Source organism: Siniperca chuatsi, linkage group LG21 (assembly GCF_020085105.1).
Source record: "Siniperca chuatsi isolate FFG_IHB_CAS linkage group LG21, ASM2008510v1, whole genome shotgun sequence".
NCBI lineage: Eukaryota > Metazoa > Chordata > Actinopteri > Centrarchiformes > Sinipercidae > Siniperca > Siniperca chuatsi.
The window spans coordinates 22,489,231-22,515,301 of record NC_058062.1 but is presented as its reverse complement, the minus strand read 5'-3'; the positions used below and the strand labels follow the sequence as shown (position 1 = coordinate 22,515,301).

At 40.3% G+C, this 26,071-nt stretch overlaps 1 protein-coding gene across 2 annotated transcripts; it reads right to left on the bottom strand.

Annotated features, from left to right (window-relative positions):
• Positions 1-4,824: 4,824 nt before the first annotated feature.
• aoc2 (amine oxidase copper containing 2) lies at positions 4,825-15,364 on the bottom strand. Of its 2 annotated transcripts, XM_044182141.1 has the most exons (5): positions 13,692-15,354; positions 12,548-12,666; positions 9,873-10,039; positions 8,911-9,043; positions 4,825-8,740 (listed from the first exon to the last, which is right to left on the bottom strand). In XM_044182141.1, exons 1-5 carry the CDS (start codon positions 15,262-15,264, stop codon positions 8,450-8,452), a joined length of 2,283 nt encoding a protein of 760 aa, XP_044038076.1. In that variant the 5' UTR covers positions 15,265-15,354; the 3' UTR covers positions 4,825-8,449. The 2 variants fall into 2 exon arrangements, with proteins under 2 accessions (XP_044038076.1, XP_044038077.1); XM_044182142.1 differs by lacking the exons at positions 4,825-8,740; positions 8,911-9,043 and adding an exon at positions 10,944-11,148 and having other exon boundaries at positions 9,907-10,039; positions 13,692-15,364.
• Between the last annotated feature and the right edge of the window lie 10,707 nt (positions 15,365-26,071).

The following is a 26,071-nucleotide window of genomic DNA, read 5'->3' as shown; positions in this document are numbered from 1 at the left end:
GAAGGAAAGGAAAAAGAAAAATAACCCCTGACAACACAACAACAACCAGATTTATTTGTTTTGTGGTGTAATAAATCAATGTAGAAAATGATAAGTACATGTGCTTTTTATATTACCTAACAGTAGCTGTTTCTGGATATGAAATAGCCTCAGTGTGTTTAGCTACTTTTGAGTAACTCTGAATAACTTGTAGTGTAGCTGCTATGCCGAATTACACATAAGAATCATAGGTGAGAAATAATAACAATATAAATAACTAAAATCTTAACTTGAAACTGAAGCACAACTAAAAAACTACAAGCTAAATCCACAGTGGTGTACACAAAAGTGTTTGCCCCCTTCCTGATTTCTTATTTTTTTTGCATGTTTGTCACACAAAAAGTGATTGCTAAGGGTGGCCCAACCAGTTATTAGGTTTAGGGGGCAATCACTTTTTCACACAGGGCCATGTAGGTTTGGATTTTGTTTTCCCTTAATAATAACAACATTCATTTAAAAACTGCATTCTGTGTTTACTTGTGTTATCTTTGACTAATATTTACATTTGTTTGATGATCTGAAACATTTAAGTGTGACAAACATAAAAAAAGAAATCAGGAAGGGGGCAAACACTTTTGCACACCACTGTATGTAAATAGGCATGTTAGTGCCTAGTAATATTCTGTACATGTTTAGTAAAGCTAATATATGCTGTACATTGTCTTGTACGGATATGGGAAGGTGCTTCATTGGAATTGCATAGGTGAATATTGAAGATAATAGTGGATCCATATGTACAGGTATTTACAAGTATGTAATATACAGGTAAATCTGTACAGAATATACACACGTGTCAACTGTTTGTGACAGACATACTAATGAGAATGCTTAAACAAGTATGTAGAGAAGATGGGTTCCTAAAATGGTTTCATGTTTTAATGCTGATGGATGGCACTGTCATTTTGGCAGCATCAAGAGAAAAATTAATTGAAATTATTTGGGCTTGGCTTGCTGATTTTAAACTTTAAACTTTGAATCTATTTAGTGATGTCTTTGATTGTCTCTGATGCTGTATGTTCTTTTGTTATGTCTGGCTGTGTTCTTTGTATTTATATGTGCTTTTATTATGTGGGGTGGCTGTGGCTTAGTGGTAGAGTGGGTCATCCACCAATCGGAAAGTCAGTGTTTCGATCCCGGCTACCCCCAGCACACATGTTGAAGTGTCGAGTGACGTCGAGTTAACTACATTTCCCAGTAGCTTTTGGGCAGTAGATTCAAAAACATCACATTTACAGCATGTCTGCATATGTTCTTTGTATCAATATGTACTTTTGTTATGTGTGGATATGTTCTTTGTATCTTAAGTGCCTTTTTTATGTCTGGCTGTGTTTTTCTTCTTTCTCTCTGCTGTACTCAGGTCTCTCTTGCAAAAGAGATCTTGCGCTCAACTAATAAATTACTCTAATGGTCTACATGTCTCTCTAAAAACTGGATCAGATAGCTGCAGCTGATTCAGAATGCTCACTAAGACTGGGAGAGTGGATCACAACACTCCAGTTCTCAGATCATTGTGTAACCAAGTCTTAATCAGACTAACATTTCCTGTAAAAAAAACAGAGCTATTAAGGTCTTGTCATGAATACGCCAGGCTCCACCATCTACTAATCATCCACAACTGCTCCCTATCATACTCCTGCTCCCCATTAGCTCCCAATCACAGCCTGCATAAAAGCCCTGCACTCACCTCAGCCATGGTCCGACCTCGTTTGCAACTAGGACTCCCCATGCTACTCAGCATTACGCCAATTCCCTTGTCCAGCAATCTCCTTCTCCAGCAATCTACACACCAGAGAATCTTCCCTCCTACAGACTTCCCCCTCTCCATACCTGTACACCTGTACTCTCTGGCTGTAATCCAATAAAGAACAATCTATCTCCATCTCAGTGTCTCCTGCCTGTCTGTCCATAACAGAAGGTCAGACCTACTGAAAGGATTACAGCCATGAGCCCCGCTGACCCCTTCCCGGACCTGGAGGAGATTATCCGACGATATCTCTATACCCATCCACCACCAGTCATTCCAACCGTCACTTCCAGCACTCCCTCAGTCACTCCTTCACCACCAAAGTCCTCTAGCATTTTTTCCCAACTAACGACCTTCTCAGGCTTGGCAGAGGACTGCGATAGATTTTTGTTGCTGTGTTCTCTGGTTGTGGGCTGCATCCACACCAGTATCCCAACGACCGATCCAAGGTGGCCTTCTTGATCTCCTGGCTCGACGGACTGGCGCTCCGCTGGGCAGCATCCATATGGCCGTCACCCATTTGTCTTCACCGCCAGCCTCCAGAAGGTCCCAGCCTTCGTCTTCGCCGCCGGCCTCCAGAAGGACCCAGTCTGGTCTCCTGTGACCTTCCTCCTGTGGCACCGGCATTCCGCCAGGCCTCCAGATGGTGTTGAACTTTGTCACAGACCTCATGAGATCAGCTCTGCATCTGTCCAGCCCCCGGACCGTCCACCCGAGTTCCCCAGCTCCACCCTGGTTCAGCTTCCAGGTTGTCCGTCCGAGGCATCCAGCCCCTGCCTGTCTGTCCATAACAGGTCTGGGATTACCACATCTACTCTTATAGTGATGTCCAGGTTCGAGGATAAAGATAGGGTAGTTATCAAATGCACTGACACTGAATAATTTGTCTTTGGCTGTAGACTTCACACCGAGAATGATTACACAAACACACAGTAACTCTTTTGTAATACGAATATTATTGACAGTTCAACAATACCATGTAACAACTCACATTCTCATCCAAACTACACATCCGTGCCGTCTCTCTCACAGCCCGCCTTACAGTCCAGCTAATTTCAGCAGTTTTCAGATACCTACAAAAAAATCCACAGGTCTGGATAATATTTTCCTTTTCTTACAGAGAGCTAACTAATGCTGTCATTTTTCCCTCTGCAGCAGGCTCAGAAAAAAAACACACCAGCGCAGCACAGCTGCCACCTAGAGGACATTACCACAAAGCTTTTACCAAGTGCTGTGAAATGTTGAAAAAACTGACTCAGTTAAAACAAAGTGGCTTAGTCTGAGCTATTTGTGTCTGATTATCAAGTGAAATAGGAAACTCAGACTTATCTGAGGCAGTTTTAAACTTCAGTTCAAGTTAGCTTGGATGGATATATTAAATGTCCTATTATGATGATAAATATTGATCATACAATCACATCATCCCTGCTAATGAGTCTTAAATACAACCACCAAATTTGGGGTGGGTTACATTTGCACTGGCTTCCTGTTTGTCAAATTATTGATTTTAAAATATGATGCTTGGTTTATAAAGCACTGAATGGTTTAAGGCCAAAGTACATTTCTGGTCTCCTGCTCCATTTTGAAGCAGTCCTCTCAGATGATCATTTTATATTTTAGCTTATTGTATATTTTCTTTTAGAATCTTATTTATGTTTTTATATTGCCTTCTGTTTCTTTTATATATTGTCTTAATGCCTTTAAGCACTTTGAATTGCCTTGAATTACCTGATTAAATGAAGGTTATATATTTAAATAACTAACATCTTCCATTAATCATCTCATGACAACTCATGCAGCAGTAAAATGCTGCTTACACATTGACGCATCAGTATTAACAATTTAATAATGTCATATAATAATAAATCAGTTACAGGGGACATTTTACTGCGCAAGCACTACTTTTGCTTCTGATACTTTAATTACGTTTGGCTTATAACACTTCTGTACTTTTAAGTAGGGTTTTAAATGCAGGAATTTTACTTGTAATAGAGGACATTGCTTTACATTGCTGTATTGGTTATTTTACATTGCTGTATTGGTACTTTTACTTAAGGGAAAGATCGAAGTACATCTTCCACCACTGGTCTCTGGGGATAACATTGTAAGGGTCTTCATGGGAGCTCTGCTCTCCTTTGTTTTTCACATCCTGTTACTGCCTTTCTCAAACAAGTGCAAGTCACAAAGGAAAAAGAAAGCTTTAACAGAAACATTTCACTCGACATCTGAGGCAAAGAACCACTTACCAAGGAGTAAGAGGTTTGTCACACCCCTTGGTGTCTCATGTAGACTCAAGGGTACCTTGTGCGTCTGTATGAGACACCAAGGGGTGTGACAAAATGTCGGCATTTGACGACCTGAGAATGAGAACGGGCTGAAACCTTATATGCACTAATATCCCCTCCCCTGATTCTGTTCCCATTAAGTATGTAGAGTAGGAGTTGGGGGTGAGTGGGTATGTATTACACTGAGTGTGTGTGTGTGTGTGTGTGTGTTTTTGTGTATGTACATGTGGCAGTTTTACCCTTATTTTGCTGTTTGGTTTTGGTCTGGTTTCAATATCCTCCCTCCTGGAAAAACCATTCAATTCAATGTTGTTTATATAGCGCCAATTCATAACAGAAGTTATCTCATTGCACTTTTCCTATAGAGCAGGTCTAGACCGTACTCTTTATAATATTAATTACAGAGACCCAACAAATCCCACCATGAGCAAGCATTTGGCAACAGTGGCAAGAAAAAACTTCATTTTAACAGGCAGAAACCTTGGACAGAACCAGACTCAATGGTGGGCAGCCATCCGCCGCTGCCGGAGGGGGGGGGGGCACAATGCAATGTGGAAGAGTGGGACTATAATGGCATCTTGAGCTTCTATTTTGTCTGTGTAACAATACTTTAAGTAGCCTTAAATGTCCTCAAAGTAATACTTAACGACACTAATATTTTAAAATCAAATGTATTAAACTATACAAAAATGTGTGTGTGCGCGTGTGTGTGTGTGTGTCTGTTTGCAAAGACCAAATGCAGCAGACCTCCGGAACCCTTCTTCAACATATTTTTAATTTTGAGAGGAAATAACAACAACAACATTCCTCAGAATGTTGCACTGTAGAAAAAATATACAAAGTGAATCAGACATCAGATATTCAGTAGTCCCAGCCTCGAGCTACATCAGAGAGAGATCCTGCTTTGGACTGAATGGTCATATTTGTCAGTGCACACATTTACACACTGCTGACTATACAGTGTCATTTTACAATGTTTGCATCACAGTTTATATCACAGTGGTTCATCAGTAAGAAACAGAGACAGAAACAAAGAATTTTGTCTTTTGCATTGCCATTTGCATATATTTTGACTTCATCCTAAAAAGTGATTGCTGGCATAAAAGCAAAAATGATTGAAAACATTACTGAAATGATGGTAGATGATAGCCTCTTCGCTTACAAAATCTTAAACCATAGATCACATTTCTGAGGATGTCATCATATGGTTTTGACAAAAATGAGCAATGAATCCCAGACAACAATTACTACTAATAAAATATCAGCTTGCAGTGAATAGTCTTGTAAGTAAAAGTAAGTAAAGTAATACATTTCCCACTAGTGTTGGCATATCCCTCATTTCTGTGAAACTACAACTTTGATTTTTATTTTAACAATGACAAATTCAAATTTTCAGTTTTATAGGTACAATTAGTGAACTAAATGAGAAAATAAGAAAACAAACCAAATCCGTCAGTATGGTTGCTAACTTTGGTGATACCACCAAAAAAGGCACAACAAGACTAAGGCCTTGTTCCGATTGCCAGCCCAAATCTGTTTTTTGGCACATCCAGATTGTATCCAGATTGATTATAGAAAGTCTGGACAGCAAAAAAAACCACATGAAATGCAATTTTTGCAAATCGGATCCAAGCCACATTTGGAGGTGGTTTGAAGCAGCTAATGGCAACGGCTGTGCATGTAGACCCTATATATATATATATATATATATATATATATATATATATATATATATATATATATATATTTTTATATATATATATATATATATTTATATTTATATATTTTTATATATATTTCTAGCATGAAGGGACTACAAACTTTCATTTCATTATACAACCTTGTGTTGTAAAATGATAAATAAATGACCTTGTACCTTGAAATGCGATTCCAATTGGATTTCTACAGATGTGTCTCAGTCTGGACACTCTGGACACTCAAATAGGATTTCAAAGCCACTGAATTGAATTGAAATTGAAAATTGTGTCTTCTGCGTCACTCGAAATGCAACACACAACGACAACGTCAAATCCACAGTGATGGAGTGCATCAGAGCAGCTGAGCAGAATCCTTGCTGCATCAGTGAGTTAGCAAATTTGAGGGTCATTTGTAAAGAATATAAAATGTCATCAGGCCAAGTAGTGCGGTACATGTTGTCACTATGTTCTTAGACTGATATTAGTAAGGATTCTTTCACTTTACTATGCAAACACAGTGACAGAACTAAATGCCAAATTTTACAATTGTAAGTTTGACAAGTTTAGGTATTTTGTTTTGATTTTGATTTCCAGATTAGAATTGTATCACTGAAATTATACTATACACTTTTAGATTGATTCCCTACCTTCTAGGCAGCCATATGTGTACGCCAAGGCTTGTTTACCAACTGGGAAACTACCCAAGGGGCCAAGAAGGACCCAGGTTCATTGCATGGCAATTATTTTGTGATCATTTTTACAAACTGCAAATTTGTTTGGTAATATACACCACTAAACCACAATATACAGAAAGTATAGTTCTATTCTATCTATTCTATTACTTGAATAAATTTGGTGAGGGACCCTGGCCCTGGTTTCCATTCACTTTAGTACAGTATGAAAGTCATCATGCAGAGATTTAAAACTTGGTTGATATAGCTATTCCATCACAGTAAACACTGTCTGCTTTATATTTGTTAAAGTTATTTTATTGTCCTATCGTAATGAACATGCAGGTAGGGGCTGACTTCGAATAATCTCCTTTCTGATGCTTTCATGGATACTGCTGGACAAGGCCATCTGAAATTTAAGAGCCAAATGTGCCATCAGGAAATCCAACCCTGAGGACAAACAGGAGGCAAACATGAACAACTTGGAAATGTTTTCCCTTGCATAAAGTTTGACAGCCAAGTATCACATATCAGAACATCCTTGAACACAACAATAGGAATAATTTGGAAAAACTTATGCATTATCATGTGATGATAATGTAACTCACTAAAAATAAGTTAATGTAACATTCTAGGACTTGGATTAGCATTATCAAGCATGTTTCAAGTCTCTGTAAGTGGATTTTTAGTGAAATGATTGGAAACCAATGGTTACCTGGTAGTTAGGAAATCGCTGCAAAAGCTTACATGATTTGAAAAATGTTCCGTAGTTATGTAAAGTATGCATGACTTGTAGTTAATGCGCTAAAGCATGCCAACCAACAAAATGGACCTTTAAAGGTCCAGTGTAAGGATTTAGTGACATCTAGCGGTGAAATTGCAGTTCGCAACCATTTGAATACCGCTTGCATCACCCTCCCCTACTAAGCGTGTAGGAGAAACTACAGTGCGAAAAACGCGAACGGCCCTATCTAGAGCAAGGTGGTTGGTTTGTCCGTTCTGGGCTACTGTAGAAACATGGCAGTGCAACATAGCGACCTCCATGGAAGGGGATCTGCTCCTTATGTAGATTAAAAAATGGCTTATTCTAAGGTAATGAAAAAAACAACGATTCTTAATTTCAGGTGATTATACATTAATTGAAAGATACTTATAAATATTAGATTCTATATCTGCCAATAGCTCTTCCTAAATGTTACACACTGGACCTTTAAAGCTGCACGTGCCAACGTCAGTGACAGCCAAAACTGCTGCTATTTCTAGGAGATATTTGTGAATTTTACTCTGACCTTTTGAGGCATAATTTTCTGGTCACTGAGAACATTCCCCACCAGTGTCCATACCAGCATGATTAGGATAGGGGGAATCTATAGAGGACTCTATTAGTGGTGATGGAGTTCTTTTCTCCACTTTTCTCAGTCATATAGGCTAATAACTGAGGTTGCCAGATATAGTCTGTGAGCACAGTGTTGGTTTTGGTCTCAGTACAGGCACAACCTGTGAAAACAAACTCTGGAAAGCTATGCACTGTCACTGCGCCTGGCTGTTGTTCACTTACAAATAAACCACAAATTGATGTTTTTACATTTCAGTTTGTGAACAGATTAAACCAATAAGATAGAGTGTGTAAATAGTAAGTTTTAGAGGTGTTGGTAGGTGCATTTTTCAACTTTGGATAGAGCCAGGCTTGCTGTTTTCCCCTGCTCTCAGTCTTTATGCTAAGTTAGGCTAACCACGTCCTGAGTCTAGCTCTGTACTTAACGCACAGATATGAGAGTGGTATCGATCTTCTTATTGCACTCTCGGACACAAAGGGAATTAGCATACTTTGTTGAAAAATGTACTCAATTCCTTGCCTGGTGCAGCTTTAGAACACATTTAGCACAAATAACTTGCTATCCCAAACTCCCTCTATAAATTTGTTAACATTGACACAAGCTTCTTGAAATATCAGTAAATAAGCCGAAGCACATGTCTGAGTTCATCAGACATAACCACGCAGGGCAAAATAAATCAGACCCAATCCTCAAACTTCATGACTCCATCAAAGCCGTGGTAGGTGAAGGGTTCAATGACGGGGCTGCAGGTCTCTTGAGCAAGGCAGGCCATCCTGTTGTTGTCACAGCTGTCCTCGGTGCCCGGGCCAATGTACACCCCATCAGCAGAGTGGATGGACGGGTCCTCATCAAAGTAGTTGTGGGGCCGCAGTAGGACCCCGCCCCCGTTGCCCACGGTTACCGTGTTGGGGATGTCCTCGGAGTGAGGGATGTGGAGGAAACCGGTGGTCACCCAGGCAACCAGGTCCTGCAGCCACATTTTCATACACATCATACAAATTCCTTCAGCTAAGTTCAAGTCTCATTTCAAGACTACATATGTGGTTGTATATTTTATATTTATATTTCATAGATATATATATATATATATATATATATATATATATATATATATATATATAAATTATTTTTACATGCCTCATCTTCAATGCTTTCATTGTCTTCAATGTACTTGCTGAAGTCGACAGCTGGAGTCCAGATGTTATTTTGACTGTACAGACTGCAGCTGGTCTGCTCTAAGTCCTTATGCTTGGTGATGGCAACCTTATACCTGGAGACAGACAGAAGAGGGACAGAGAGAGACGGCTTTGGATGGCCAGCAGACCCATGCCTGAAGATCTCAGGCTGCATTGTGGCTGATAGGGGATTTCAACCCTATTACCAGAGAAGAACGTTAGTATTGAAGGATTGTGCATAACTCCAGATTACGTATAATGTCAACATTTCTTAAATTCTCGCCTTCTTCAATATCTATGCATGGCTACTACAGCATAGTTAACAATGTTCATCAATATGTATTACTTATTGATTATTACAAGGGAAAGATCATGGTTACGGTTAATAAAAAAATCACACCCAAATTGCAAGATGTATTAGTCGTATCATCAGGTCTTAGGGTGACATACAGCAGTGTGTCGTCTGCATATGGCTGAAATTTAATGTCATGTTTTGTGTAATATTTGGCCCAGTGACAGCATATCAATAACAACTTGTGGTCCAAGTGGTCCAAAAATTAATCATTGAAATTTAGGACATGTGTTCTGCCATCAGGCAGCGTATGTATCTTCCTTTCTCCAAAGTACTTTAACTGGAGAAAAAAAAAATCACAGTTCACACAGAGTCTGACTCTAGGACTTCCCTGTCCACAGGGGGTCTCATCCTCTTTCCATGCTGCATACTGGCTGTGATTTTTACTAGAATTATTTATAAATAAAATGTACCCAAAGTTTAAATTGAGCCTGCTGGAGGTCATATTCTTAGCCCTAAGAGTATCACACATCTTGTCTAACACAATTTTTAATCATCAAGGGAAAAGAAGTGTTCGCAACCAAACTTTTGAGAATCTGAGGTTTTTTGACTTTGCGGCTGTCCAGTCTCACCTGGCCCAGGACATGGCCCTCTCCTCGGCCTGGTTCTCTGGAAGGTGGTCCCCGGTGAAGCTGAACACCTGCAGCCTGTAGGACCGCTGGTGACCCCAGCGGTTAGTCTTGTTGCTGGCGATGTGGAGGTAGCGAGGAGTCTTGGTGTCGTAACGCAGAGCAGCCTCCTGTAGATGTGCCACAGTAGGCATTAGTCCCACAGTCAAGATTCAAGAGTTATTAGCTGCAACACTGATGGATGAAGAAACAGTTTTAAATTGTTTTAATTAATTTTAATAAACAGTAGGAACACTGGAATACATCATTGTTTGCCAGCAATAAATGATGAATGGGCAGTAAGATTTTCCCTGGTAGATGTTTGTTTGGTTGTTCTAATTCAGCAAGCTAAGATGCAGGACAAGACGTGTGTCCTTGTTTGTAAGTTACATAAGAGACATTAGCAGGAATACTAATGTGGGTTGTTGCTTAACCCTTACATACTGTTCATATTCTACACTTTCACAGTATGGTCTGGGTCAATTTTCCCAAGAATCCCATCATAACATGTGTTTATACCAAATAATGATTTAAATATATTGTATTGAAACTGAAAATGGCAAGAACATTCTGGAACTGTGGGGTTTTTTTATATAACCATTTAAAACCATTACAACCATCAAACACTGTCCTCACTGTTATAGCATAAAAAATCCTCATAACTACTAATTATAACTATTAACTATTAATTCAACATTAAGTAACATTTAACCAACAAACAAAACAAAACAAAAATTGCTAATGTGATCATATTGTCCTCCTGCTCTGACACTTCCTCCTCCAAATCACTGTCTGCTTGCTCTTCTTGGACGACCAAATCATTGACCTTGGATAGTAAGTCTTGCTGCCATAACCTTAGTCACTGAAATGGCAGCTCAGGTACCTTTATAGTCTTATGACCCTCCCTAGGCTCTAACTTTGTCTGCCTGTTGTTTGGTACTGGGCAGGTAATGTATAATGGGTTTTAGAGCTTTTTCAATGAAAACAGCTATGTGCTACTGCTGGAAATCAGGTTAATGAGATGAGTTTACTGGCCTTAAAACTAAAACAATTAGCTGAGAGGACGGTGTAGTCCCTCATTCGTCCAGGAGTGTTCCATCGTAGAAAAGGTTTCAGTTGTAGTCATTTGGACACTGTTTTCAGAATCAAGATGTTTCGGCTCCCATCCGGAAGTCATTCTCAATTGTGAAAATGGTCTGAGAACTCTGAGGGCATCTTCCTGAGGGCATCTTCCTTGGATCTGGTTCGGGAACTCAAAAACACACGAAATTAGCAGACCACAGGAACCATCTCCGTTTTAATCTAAGAAACAGCAGACACTCAGGAAGACTCCTTCCTGAGGGCAGGGCTTAAGCAACACAGAGTAGCTTAAAAATCTGAGTTCTCAGACCATTTTCACAACTGAGAATGACTTCCGGGTGGGAGCCGAAACGTCTTGATTCTGAAAACAGTGTCCAGATGACTACGACTGAAACCTTTTCTACAATGAGCTGAGAGGCTAAAATGCTTTGTAGAGCTGAGGGGAACTGCATAGTTGGTGATAATTCTCTGTTGGTTCGTCACTATGATGATTAAACTAAAACATTCCATAAGTTGTCATCATTTGAACTATTGCAGACATAAAGATAATGATTAGTGCAGCTTTAATGTCTGTGGCGCCAGTGTAGTGTTGTAGTCTGCTGTCTGGCTGGTAGTCAGTGTGACCTTCTGCCTCTGATGGTTACATTACTGCTTTATTTATTCCAGTTTAAAATGACAGGATTTGATTGGCTATATTAAAACAAGTTCACTATCTATGTAGACAGAGAACTACTGGCCATCTGGCTGGTTAACATACAGATGCTGAGCTCCATCATGAAACCAAAAAATATATAATTTAAATTTCTCCCTTTTGGGTTCTGATTTTTTCTTAAAGGAGAACACAGGAAATGTGACTTACAGAACAGACATGTATGCTTTAGCAGAAATACACTTTTTTCACTTGAACTTTTAATTTTCACTTTAACAATTAATTACTAATGTGGGGCATATGTTCATGTCAACACCTGTAATAAATGGGTTGTATTAATATATACTCAACAGTATATTTTACAGCATTACAGTGCTAAACAGTTTCAAGAAAATATTTCCCCTTATAATTATACAAATGTATGCAACAAGTACATCTAATAAAATTCTACCTGTGGTGTGAGTATGAGGTTGCTAATGTGTACAACAGACGTATAAATTACAATATATAATCATAGCTTGTTACTTTCACAAACCCCTGGATAATAAAACATGTATTTAGAAATGATGTTTTTTAATGGTCAGTTAACTATTATTTGGCTTAATGCAAAGGTATTTTGGAATAAAACCCTTCATTTTAGAAGTAATGCATGTAAATAACAGTGATAAATTGGACCAAATTGGTCAATATCCAATAATGCTGTCCACAGACATTTACAAAAATAACACTGTAAGACATTACTTTGCAGAGAACACTTCATGCTGTCTCCACAACGTCAAAAGCCAGAATGTAGTTCATGAACTTTTGTTGCACACTGTTACTCATTCCTATACTCTTCTCTAAATGTTGTTAAATGAAACCTAAATGCAAGTGAATATTTAAAGGAAGTGATAGGAAGATAAAAGCAGACCTGTTCTGTTTTGAGCTGCTTCTCCACCAACTGAGGAACCGTAGCGTAGTGATCAGACATCCATGGCAGCGACACATTGACATATTCCATGTCTTTGGTCTGGAAAACATTCTTCATTCCTGCAAAGGAAATGATGAAAAAATGTTTGTAATAATACTTGTTTTCTGTTGTAGTTTCCAAGCCAAAACAGAGCTGCATTGGGCTTTTTGATGCTCCTGTAGATCCATGTCAGGTGGCTTTTTTTTTTAAACGAATTTGAAGCTGTACTAGATTTTTATGTCTACAATGGACCAAATGACTGTTTGATGTGAAAGGGGTTTTTCATAGTGATAAACCCACAGAGAATTCAAATCAAACCACAATGGACACACAGCCAACTTCTGTAACTGATAGTGGTTAATCCCTGTTCCTTTTTAAAGCGTGGACATCAAAGGCATCACTTTTTCATTTTTTCACATCTATTTGGGGTCCATGTTGTCACATCACCTACTGATAAAAGGCTAAGAATCATCTAGTTTTTACTCTATAGCAGCCAGAGAGCTTTAGGCCTGCATGGGAAATCAAATAGAGACAATCAGATGCCTTGTAGAAAATCAACAGTACTTTTGATGCCTGTTTAGGGATCACTGAGGAAGAAAAGTCTAGTTGACCAGTTTCTCATCAATGGTTGGAAACCAAATCCCAAATTTGTTCTGTTAAGAATCTCCCTTGGCTATATTAAATGTGCCTATTTTCACTAACCATAAGACACACCTTATATTCCAAAATATGTGTGCACTGTTGCAAAACTACCATATTGGTAAAAGTCACCATGACGGGATTAACCTATATGCAAAGCATAATTTTGCTGTTGAGCTGATAGTTACCTCCCACATCTTTGGTGTTTGGTCAAGATTTTTGGTGGGTTGTGGGGGCCTTGAACTCATGACCACATCCTGGCTATGGCCCTGGTCTTGAAATGGCCAGGATGGAGGCATGATTTTTTTTTTCATAACTACACAGATACAGTGATATGATATCAGAGTCTTCTCTTTGTGGTAGAGGAACTTTTTATTTAGATTAGGATTTTTTTTTTCCCATATTGCCCAGCTCTATATTGGTCTCTGCCCTGCACAGATAAACAGCTTTAAATACTGACACTCACCCAACACATCCAGGTCCACCTTGAAGTTGATAAAGTGGGTGTGGATGTTCCCCAGCACCTTCTCTGCCACCTGGTGTCCGTGTTTCAGACTACCGTCCACCAGGTAAGAAGAGGAGATGTAGCCGGTGGCATGCACCCTGGCCTCCACTGATCCGCTCTGGTAGAAGATGAAATCCCATATGTAATCATAGTTTCCTATAGCTGTGATCGTCCTGAACACCAGGGCGCTGTTCACCATCCCCCCGTAACTGTTGTGGAAAAAGTCAGAGAAGTGTCTCCTCAGGGGTTGACCCATGTTGTGCTCAAAGACGCAGATTGAATTCCTAAATCTGACCGGGGCTGGGACATCGATATAGCGGTATGTGTCCACGTAGGTGGCATCGTGGGGGCAATCTACGCCACGCACCAGTTCGTGTGCGAAGCGCCCTATCCCAATACTCGAGTCCAGAAACTTGGTCAAGATCATCCCCGGAGTAACTGAACCGTACACCGACATGGCCTCCTGCACGCTCAGCTCGTAGGCTATCCTCTCACCCTTGAAACGCACATCAAACACCCTCATGCCCGTGAGAGAACTGAGCCCGAAGGCGAAGCTCCAGTCCAGGTACAGGACGTGGTTGTTGCTGACGCTGTAGCGCTTCCCGTCTGCGTAAAACAGCTGCGGGCCCATCTGCAGAGGTTTGTGCCTGGGTTTCAGTGAACCATAGTCAGGCGACTCCTTGTAAACTATTTTCTTAATAGACCCAGTATCATATTTCTGTTGAAGTTCTTCTACGGTGTCGAAGTATTGACCGTTATAAAGCAGCCTCTCCACTCTCCATTCGAACGCGTTTACGCTTTCATGGTTGACCAGCACCTCAAAGCCCACCGGGTGGATGTACATGCCGCTCATATCCCTGAAGAAAGATACCCAGGTCTTTCTGTCCCCGGATCGGACTCCGCGAGGCATCTGCTCAAACGCATTCAACCTTTTATCCAGACCCACGTCGAAGCTCTCTTTCATGAGTTTCTCCAGCTTGGAGAAGACCTTATCCTCCAAAAACTGAAAAAGCAAGGCGTATTCCCCGATGGTGACCGTGCGCGCATTGATAGGCAGCTCCATCTTGTACCTCTCCTTGGTGACATCTCTGTGGTATGTCGGCTTGGGAAGAGGCCCCACTACGTACTCCTTAATGTAGCCTTGGGCTCCGTGGAAGACCACCACCGTCGCCTCTCTCATCGGCTTAGCGGCTTTCCTGTCCAAGTAAGCCAGCGCGTCCGCTTTCTTTGGCAGAGATAGGTCTATTAAAAACAAGAAGTTTTCCGATGGCTTGGTGATCTGGTTGGTGGATATGTCCAAGTCTTTCTGCTTGAGCATGTACTGCTGGACCTGCAAGTACTCCTCCCGGGTAAGGTCAGCAAACACGAGGCTGCGCTCGTTGTGTTTGTCCCGCAGCGGATGGATACGCTGAGCGGAACATTTGGGAGCCCTGCTGGAGTGGATGCCAATCAGGACGATGTTGAGAATGATGGAGACCAGGACAAAGAGGATGAGCGCCCATTTCGCTAGAGAGTTCATTCTCCGCTCTACCATTACGCACGGTCTTGAAGAAAGGGAGGAGAGGAATGAACTCTGGGCAGGACCGGGCGGTCAGACGATTTTGGAAAGGAGAGGCGCGCCCCTCCACTCTTCTGTTTCCCACCCCTCTCTGCATGGATCCCGTAACTCTGTGCCCCTCCCACCCTCCTTGAATGAACATTTAAACATTATATAATCATTGCGATTGGATGTTCTAAAGAAAAAAGACAAAAGGAAGTTGTTAGAGCATTCTTTCACCTTAAATCAAGTCATTTCTAAAGTTGAAATCATTGGTGGACTAGGGGGCTATTTTAAAAAATGCCATTGATGCCCGTATGGTAGATAAAACATGATAAAGTCCCCTCTATGGTGGCCCAGTGTGCAAGAAAACATAACAAATTGCACCCCAGGGTGCCCTTCCAGTGGAGAAAAGGTGATGAAGTGCCCTGTAGGGTCCTCACGGTATCACGACTTTCAAACTCTCATGTTCAGTTCAGTATAAAACTAGCCAACACAAGCTATTCCACATAAGGTTAACAGCTCAGCAGCCTATTATTTACAATTATGATTGTTTCTATGGCTTTCACAGTCTTTTAATGTGCTTTTCATGTAATCTTTTTTACAGTGAGACAGTTAACTAGTTAGATACACAGTTTTTGTCATTTGGGCTGCAGTGTTTCTCTCATCTCCCAAGAGAAAACAAAACCTTTCATTATCTGGCATAATGGTATATAGCCTGAAAGTGCATATAAAGAGCTTTTACAAGCTCGTCCATCCAGGTCTCAACATCCATGCAGCACTGATTACTCAACAGAGCCTTATATGCAACAGTGTGATTCTGCCTGGTTCACATGGAGCGAAATTGTAAGTGCCTTTCAGTCCCAGGCCAAAGAGTACATTTTTGTACTACTTCCAATGATTGGCCTCTAAAATATCGATGTCTTTCCCAGGATGAGCAGGGTTGTTTGAAAATGAAGAATGTTTTATGTGAATAGTTGTATTCATAATTTCTGATGTATTATATACATGTAGAATTGACGTTCGCCTTGAAAAATCCAGATACAAATTGCATTTTTTAGAATTCTGAAGGTGTCAAATACAGAACAGTAACAGAACTAATCAGTAAAACCTGTAGGTAATGGTGAAAATTATGCGCTATATGCCCAATAAGGTGGACAGTGACAAAGAGCAACAACAAACCTTCAGTCAAAGTAACTTTTCCTCAGTTTTACTACTACTACTCTAACCATACCTTTCTGACTTCATAGGGGTCAACGGTCAACACCTAGAATGTTAATTATTTACAAAAGCACAATAAATAACATAGGCAACTATTTGTGATAGCAACAGTAAATTCTTTACAACCTTGTCCCCTGCTTTAGGAGAGAGGGACACAATCAAAACCGATGCACACATTACCTGGATCGCCATGGCAACATACAAGGAAAGGTTACAATAAAGAATGATAGCTCATTCTGTGCATGACAAGCAAGGCTGATGTAAAAAGGCTGGTATAAAACTTCTAAGAATGGTCCACAGATTTGACATATGAGTAAAAAAAATCTTGGTAAAAAGGAGCAGGAGTTGGGAGTTTTCTACTGTATGAAGACAGTAAAAGTAACTTTTAGCAAAGTCTAAATGTGATTCTTCAGTGCCTGCTGCAGTAACCCCTTAGTGTTGTAAAATAAGGACTATAGTCATGTCTACACACAATGCCTTCCCTAAAATACTCAATTAGCTAATAGCAGGCCTCCAGAGGTGACGTATCAGACCTGCATCTCATCAGTAATCACACATCAATCAATACACATTGCATCCAACGTATGCTTCAATAGCACACAAGAAGAAAGCTTAGAAAATATATTTTACCTAAGGCTGAGTCCTTACCGCAGCGGCCCGTGTTCGATCCCAGCCCGTGGCCCTTTTACTGCATGGCATCCCCCCCTCGTTCCTGTCTCTCTTCAGCTGTTCCTATCTAATCTAGAAAAAAAAATCTTATCTTATAAAAAAGTTATTTTCCCAACAGTTAATTAATCAAAATGTTTGTTTCCCTCTTTCTAAATGAGAGAATATGAGCAGTTGGCACCTGCCATCAGTGTATGAATGTGTGTGAATGGGGTGAATGTGATATGTAGTTGAAGTCAGAAACACTAGAAAGGTGCTATATAAGTACTGTCCATTTACCATAATGGATACACGTGTTTAATGTGAACATGAGGAAGAATCACACTGACATGTAAACATTGTATTCATGTTGAATTCATCATGTCATGAACTTTGTCATGTTGTATAGGAGTGACATCACTTGAAGCAATTTATCAGACTTTGCACAGCATTTCTGGAGCCACAAAAGGCTTTATACAACTTTTTCACGTTTGTTCATGTTTCTGTCCAGCCACATGTAGCTTCATGTTTTACTCATTGTATCAGGCTGTCTCTGCATTGGACATGTAACGTGATAAAGATGGTGATGATGAAGAATTTTAAATCTTTCCTGCTAAACTTCTCCCAGGAACTAATGCTGTCACATGACCTTTGCAGGACTTGGGAGGTCGCTAATGGAAAGTTGAATGACAATTTCTTGATTTACGACAGGCCTGCAAAAATTCACAGAGCATGAACAACAAAGGTTGAGGGCAAATTCTGATAAATTAGGCCAGCTTAGTAAATTACAACTTGCTTTCCCTGACTGTGCATAGCACAACCTCACGCCACCCTTTTCAAGGAACATCTCATGATCTCTGTTTTTTTAACCCTCACCAGCTGCATGCAGATCAACTTGTGTAGACGGTGGACAGAGGACAGTATGAGTTAGGATCCTATAAACAAACCCAGATTGTCATGGCAATTTTGCAATACTACTCTGACAAAGAGGAACAAGATAAAGATCTCTTTACAATACTGTCCCACTTTCCCTGTTGTTATTGTTTTGGGCAATCTCTCTTTGATAGTAGAGTTCATTTCCAATGAGTTTTGTGAATGATAATGGACATGCAGCTGCCACTGAAATCTTAGAATTGTTGAAAGACTTTGAGTTATCTTTGCCTTAAAAGCTGGACCTGTGTCACTGAAATGTCATGTATCTATTCACTAGTGTTCGTGAGATTTGTGTGATGCCTGGCACAAACCATTGCAAATGGATTACCTTATTCCCCCCCACATGTGTGTGCCACCTAGCCTAACACATGGAGGACTTAAGTTGAAGATAAGAAGATGTTAAGCGTGGCTTGTTTAGTAGCATTGTTAGCTAACACATAACTGTTGGAAACAGAATAGAAAATTAACAAAATCAGTATCACCTGTGTGTGCAGCACTTTTTGCCAATGTGAAGACAAGAAACTGGCTTTCAATAGGTTGGATACAAGAGCTGAGTGTTGGATAGGTTTACTAGATGATGTCATAAAACCAAAAACATTGGTCACAACAAATGCATATCATGAATCAATGTAAACAGTCTTTGACTGGAGCTCAACTAAAATATAGACATGTGTTAGTAACTACAACTTAGCTCGTTAAGCAGATGTTTTAGGAGGCAAAGCATGCACCTCCACTTCACCTGTTTCTGCAGTGACAGCATAAACTGAAAGATAATGGGTGTCTCAATCTTAATCCTCACAAAATACAAAATAATTAGAATGTGTAATGTGGGTTTGCTTCACATCTGTCCGAGATGATGTCTTTGTGTCCAGTGGTGGAAAGTAACTAAGTACTTCCATTCAGATTATTAATACAGAATATAGTCAACAAATAAATGATGATGTATTATTAAAGATAAAGATAAAACTTTATTGATTCTCATCTGCATCTGCATCTGAAAGAAGTTCACAAACTACCCAGCAGCATATGAGGTACTTAAAATGAGCTCCACCTTTACCAGCTGCAACATTAAAGTGAAGAACACATTAATGCAACTAAGTATAATCCAATAATATATTATTTATTATTCTGAAATGGGCAATTCTGCATAATGTGTATTTTTACTTTTGGTACTATAAGTATGTTTTCATGCTAGTACTTTTGCACTTTTATTTAAGTAAAGTTTTGAATACTTCTTCCACCTCTGTTTGTATCACTAGTGTTTCACAATGATGTGTATTTATCACCAAAGTCAATCAATGGGAGCACATAGTTGGATGTAAAGTTGGGCTCTCTGAATAAAAATAGTGTTAAACAGAATGGTTGCATTTTCTGGTGTTGATGTGAGAGCAGCCTTCAAGTCTCTGAATGCAGATGTCATGTGTTCAGTTCATTGAAGGGGTTCAGATGCAGAGTTCAGAGTGGCAGCATAAACGATGAAGTCCATTTCAGTGGATCCATGATTCCAATGCCTGCAGCGAGAGCACAGCTCTGCTTTGGTATGTGGAGAAGGCACAGCAGACGACAGCATAACTGAGAGGAGGCGGTGACCATTTTCCAAAATGAACCCCAAATAAGTGCTACTTGGCTGACAGCTTGGCAAGAGATGCTATGTGACCTCTTTCAGTCAAACATTTCAGGAGGAGAATAGAGTCTGTTTACATGCTTTATCAGAAGCAACACACTTCTATCAGGTAAACAAGGACAAGTCTTTCTTTTACCGCTGAGGCATATTTTGTAGAAATAATACTAACTGAGAAAAATAATGCACAAATCCACCACTGTGTAAAATTTTAAATTATGAGGTGATGAGGCCATCACCTCATAATTTAATTGAGTCAAAATTGGAAGTGCACCCAGGTTTCAGATCTTGAACAAACCTTGTTCTAGAAGAGAATCAATAACAGCTTTACTTAAAGTTTGGTAAAACTACATTTGGTTTCAAAGTCACTCTATGTGGAGGAGGTAAAATTACAAAGTCAACATTGTTTTATGCAAAGCCCATAACAAATTCTAAGGGAAAGCACCAATTGCAATTTAGGAAAGGTGTAAAATGTTCAAATTGAGTGTGAATTTCCTCTAATGCATGCAAAACTAAACTCAGTTTTAGAGATGGAATGTAAACAATCAAAAGGAGTTAGGGATGTGTGTTCCTGTGTATATGTTATCAGACAGCCTGTACCATGAGTTCCAGATCACAAGGTTAAAAATGTGTTGGACTGGCTAAAAAAAACAAAAAAAATAAAATGCTACAACAGAGCAAAAACCAGATGTTTCCGGGTGTGTATGCGTGTGTTCTCTGTGGAGCACCTCCCTTTGGGGTTCTGGCTCTCGTCTGAAACACATCGCTTTTCTCTAAGACATCAAGTCTATGTTGGACCTCTGAAAATGGTTTTGTCTGCCTGGTGAAATCATTGATTTTAAAGATAGTTGCTATATTAGGCAATAAGCAATTCATTAGTTTGTAGTGGTAGTATTTTCATCATATTTGCAGCTCTGGTTTACAATTCAGCCTCCTGCATGGGCATATGACATGCAACAATATATTACGCTATTGCTATAGCGCTTTATTCTATAACATCCCTCAACTGATTAGACACCCACTCAAAGCATTTGTCAACCTCTTTCTCATTCACACCACTGCTGACCACACTGTCATACATTCTTTATATTTGAAATCCCAGTCTGGATTTACATTGTTGGGATTAACATTCATTTCAGCCATTTGCAGTTTATTCTTATCAAACAACCCTTCATACGGCCATTCAGCCTTTGTCCACTCAAACAAACAAGTGAAGTAAAAGCAAACACAAAAATTCCAACCCTTCTGTCTGCCTATAATTCCAGCCGGTATGTGTGGCGAGAACATTGCATTATATTGTGAAATGAGATCAGGGACATTCTGATTTTGCAGTCCCGACTCTGCTTGCCTGATAGTGGGAGACTGATCTTTTTGATTTACATCTTTACTTTTATTATCCTGTGGTAAATTTTTACTGGTAGTCTTTACTTTTGGTGATTTAACTACAGAATCATTTTAGCCTCTGCTGTGGACTGATTATTACCCATATTTACACCATGGACATTAAAAGATTAAACATACACCTTCAATAAACACTGCTGCAGCATCAGAAGTTTCCACACTCTTGTTATTCTTTTCTATGTCAGCAGCTGGCAGTTTAATGACCTAATATTTGAAAACTCAGAAAGTATTTCACTTTATGTACACAATTTTCTGTGCTGGGATGAGGCTGTGAACCACCCAAGCTTGTTTTTCCTCTGACCAGGTAGTTTGTCTTTATCAGCTTTATTTTGGAACTTTTAATCAACAGGGCATTAGCAAGTTTAGGCACTAACATTGGTACTTATTTTCTCAATTTCTGAACACAAAGCTTCATCATGCTTTTGACTTTCACCTGTGTCCATCATGGAAAGAGTACTTGAATTTTTTTTACTCAAGAAAGGTAAATTACCTGTGTAAAATTGCACTCAGAAAAGGTAAGAAGTAGGTCAATTAAAATGTACTGAGTAAACGGTACTGCATTACATTTTTTTTAAAGGGAAGCGCCTATTGATGATGATAATATATGATAGTACTATTAATTTAAAGAACAGATTTAGACTACCAAATAAACTCCATCAATATATCAACGTATACACTAGTGAAACAACATCAGAGCCATGATGTCCAAACCAACAAAAATAACAACAATAAATTCCTTTTCTGTAGACAAACATTTGCAGCCAGTGCATACAACTGATTATCATCTGTACAACTGCCTTTCTGGGTAAAGCCTTACCGCCATTAAACAGAAAACAGGACAAAACTCAGATAGTGCAATAAGCATTATTGGGGTACAGTTATTAAACAGGATGACACTTTAACAACAGAATGAAACATGACTGAGGCAGTCAACAAACACTACGAGTGGAGAACAAAAGACAGCAGCCTAGTTGGGAAAGGCAAAGCCTTTACCCAAGGCTTGAATGGAAAACAAAGGACAAACAGTAAAATAACACCAAATCTCTACCAGCTGTTAATTCAGTTAGACGCGAGAGTTAGGCTTGAATCCAAACACTGGATTTCTATTGGAGGAGCTGCCAAACAGAGCGCAGGAAATCCTGGCGCACAGCCATGACGTCATCATCTCCAAAAAGCTGAGAGCACAACGCTGCTCAACATCTTTCCATTATAACCTCAGTTGCTAAAGGAGAAATGCTCAACGTTGAACTTTTATTTTCCTAGGAGGGTCTTAACTCGCAGGTCGAGCAAAACAAACTGTTTTGTGCTTGCTGAACACACTTTTGGATCCTGATCGTTATTCCCCATAACGATCCCGTACCTTCAGAAGGAAGAGACACGGATTTACCGTCTTTTTCACGGAGAGAAAGACAGCTGCTGAGCTTCTCTCTCTCCCCACCAGCAGGCTGGGGTGCAGGCTGATGGTGGGCAGGCCGGGGTGCAGGCTGATGGCTGGCAGGCCGGGGTGCAGGCTGACGGCTGGCAGGCCGGAGTGCAGTTCGATGGCTGCGAGGACCACCGAGAGCCAGATGGGTGCCTAGGTATGGGTTCAGGACTGGGACCGGTTCGAGAAAGGCAGATTTCAGGCTTAGGTAACCAAGCCTGAATGACAAAGGGCTAGCAGGCAGGGAGTCTGGCTGGAAAACTGGCTGAGGAGTAGCAGGCAGGGTTGCAGGCGGTGGTGTCTAGGTACGAAGGTAGTCTGTGAGCCACACAGGGATGGCCTCCCTCAGACCAGGCAATGTTGAATCACGGACCACCTGGTGCGCTTCCTTGGACCAGCTCATGCACTAACAACACCATACAGTACGGTGTAGTCCCTCATTCGTCCAGGAGTGTTCCATCATAGAAAAGGTTTCAGTCGTAGTCATCTGGACACTGTTTTCAGAATCAAGACGTTTCGGTTCCCATCCGGAAGTCATTCTCAATTGTGAAAATGGTCTGAGAACTCAGAAATTTAAGCTACTCTGTGTTGCTTAAGCCCTGCCCTCAGGGAGGAGTCTTTCTGAGTGTCTGCTGTTAACCCTGCCTAGTTTCACCTGAAACTGACCTTCTTTTGTTTCCATGATGGCCCAGTAATCAGGCCTATTGTTTTCTGGCAAACACCATGATCCATAATCACAATGATCCGACACTGAACAAAGACAGAGGCCCGGACTAAATACCCTAGGGGAGGTGAGACAACAATCAAGGAAGGGCTAACAATCAAAACTGGAGGGAAAGCAAACAAAGACAGGAAGTAAAACCACAAGATACACAAGAGAAGGAACACACTACAAAATATAACCGGAAGTGACAAAACCTTAAACTACAACAGTATCTGCCTCCCAAACCCAAATTGGGACCTCATTCAACAGGAGAGGAGCTTGAGAACTGAAAGCTCTGGCTCCCATTCTACTTTTGGTGACTCAAGGAACCACAAGTAACCCTGCATTCTGGGAGCGCAGTGTTCTAGTCGGGTAATAAGGTATTATGAGTGCTTTAAGATACGATGGTGCCAGACCATTAAGAGCATTGTAGGTGATTGGAAGGATTTTAAATTATATTCTGGATTTACAGGGAGCCAGTGCAGAGAAGCTAATATGTCCTCAAGGCATGCTTGAAGTTTAGTTAACTGGTTAGTTTCATCTGGCTTGATTGATAGATATAATTGGGTATCATCTGCAGAACAATGAAAGTTGATGGAGTATTTCCTAATAATATTGCCTAAAGAAAGCATATATAAGGTGAATAGAATCTGTCCAAGCACAGAACCTTGTGGAACTCCGTAACTAACGTGGCATCCACGGAGGACTCACCGTGAGATCGATCTGATAGATAGGATTTAAACCAGCTTAGTGTGGTTTCTGTAATGCCAATTGGATGTTCCAGTCTCTGTAATAGGATGTGATGGTCAATGGTGTCGAATGCAGCACTAAGATCTAACAAGACAAGTACAGAGACAAGTCCATTGTCTGATGCAATTAAAAGGTGATTTGTAATTTTCACCAATACTGTCTATGTGCTATGATGCACTCTAAATCCTGACTGAAAATCCTCAAATAAACTATTGTTATTTAGAAAGTCACACAACTGATTGGCGACTGCTTTCTCAAGGATCTAAGAGAGAAAGGGAGATTAGATATAGGTCTATAGTTGGCTCAAACCCCTGGATCAAGAGTGGGTTTTTAAGAAGAGGTTTAATTACAGTTACTTTAAAGGACTGTGGTACATAGCCTGTTAATAAAGACAGATTGATCATATCCAATAAAGAAGTGCTAACTAAGGGTAAAACTTCCTAGCCTAGTTGGAATGGGGTCTAAGAGACAGGTGGCTTAGATGAATTAATCGTCGAAGTTAATTGAAGAAGGTCGAAAGGAGTAAATATATATCAGGTTTTACAGTTGTTTCTAAGGTTCCTGTGTTTGAAGATAAATCGGTACCGGTTGAGGGAAGGACTTGATAAATTTATTCTCGAATAGTTAAAATTGTATCATTAAAGAAGCTCATGAAGTCGTTACTACTGAGGGCTATAGGAATACATGGTTCAATAGAGCTGTGATTCTGTCAGCCTGGCTACAGTGCTGAAAAGAAACCTGGGGTTGTTTTTATTTTCCTCTATTAATGATGAGTAGTAGGCTGCTCTGGCATTACGGAGGACTTTCCTATATGTTTGAAGACTATCTTGCCAGACTAAATGAGATTCTTCCTGGTTGTCCCAAAGCGAGTTCCAAGTAGGCAATAAGGTCTTTTACTTCAGGTTCACAAAATCAGTGGGAATCTCAAAGAAATTCCTGCCAAGTTGGTTAGGCCCCTTCGAGATCATGGGAAAGCCGTCACCAGTAGCTTACCAGATCCAGGTCTCACAACCAAAGCAGCCACCAGCTTATAAAAGTTTCCGTGCCAACCAGATCAAACCCTGCAAGCCATTCCTACTCCCAGGATTACGGTCAACTTCCACACCCAAAAGGGGGGGGAACAGCCTCTCCTCCAAGAGGAAGGACACACCTCCAAGTAAAGCCATAAAATAGCTGCATACTCCAACTCACCCCATCAGCATGCACTAACTCCTGACAACACCGCCTCTCCATATGGTAATTCAACTTTGGTTTGTTTCAGGATGAAGCTCCCCTGGATCCTCGTTATTTTCCTCAGCCTAAGAGTTGCCCTGACCACTGACATGATCGAACCTGGCCCACCGACCGGTATCGTCCTACAAGGAATACCTAAGCTCTTAACCCAAAGAGTCTACGTACGCCTAGACCCCTTGAACGTGTTCCACAAACACATCCGCTTACACCCACGATTGACAGAGAGCAGACTAAACGGAGTCCAGATCCATAACACAGTGGAGCAAGCAAAAATAAACAACTGTGTCCTCCATTTTGGCTCTCTCCCTTTGTTTGAGTTTCGCGGGCAACACACACACACACACACACACACACACACACACTCCACCATTATTAATGTAAGATAGTACTTTAAATCTCTAAGTGGCCAGCCACCTTTTGAGACTGTTTTTCATGTTTGGTTATTATCCCTGATCCCAGGGTGGTGCCCCGTAATTATTAACCCATATCAATAATTTTGATAATATTAATAGTATTAATATTCAGAAATATATTTGATATTTTGCTAATAACCAAAGCTGCCCTACCTGAATTCCAACAACGGTTAGGAAAAGATAGCAGCTTTGGTTAAGACTGAACAGTGATTGATTGATTGATTGATTGATTGATTGGTTGGTTTATTTAAATACACCATATGGTGCCCAGCCTGCATGAGCTTACAAGATACTAGACAACAAATAAAGTGGGGGGAGAGCACATCTCCCTGCTTCTTCTCACATGGAGTGAGAAACAAGCCAGTTCTGAAATGAGCTACCTGCAAACATGCAACTGGGGCTTTGTAAAAAGCTTTGGTGGCATTATAAAACTTACCATTTATGCCCGAACAAAGTATCTC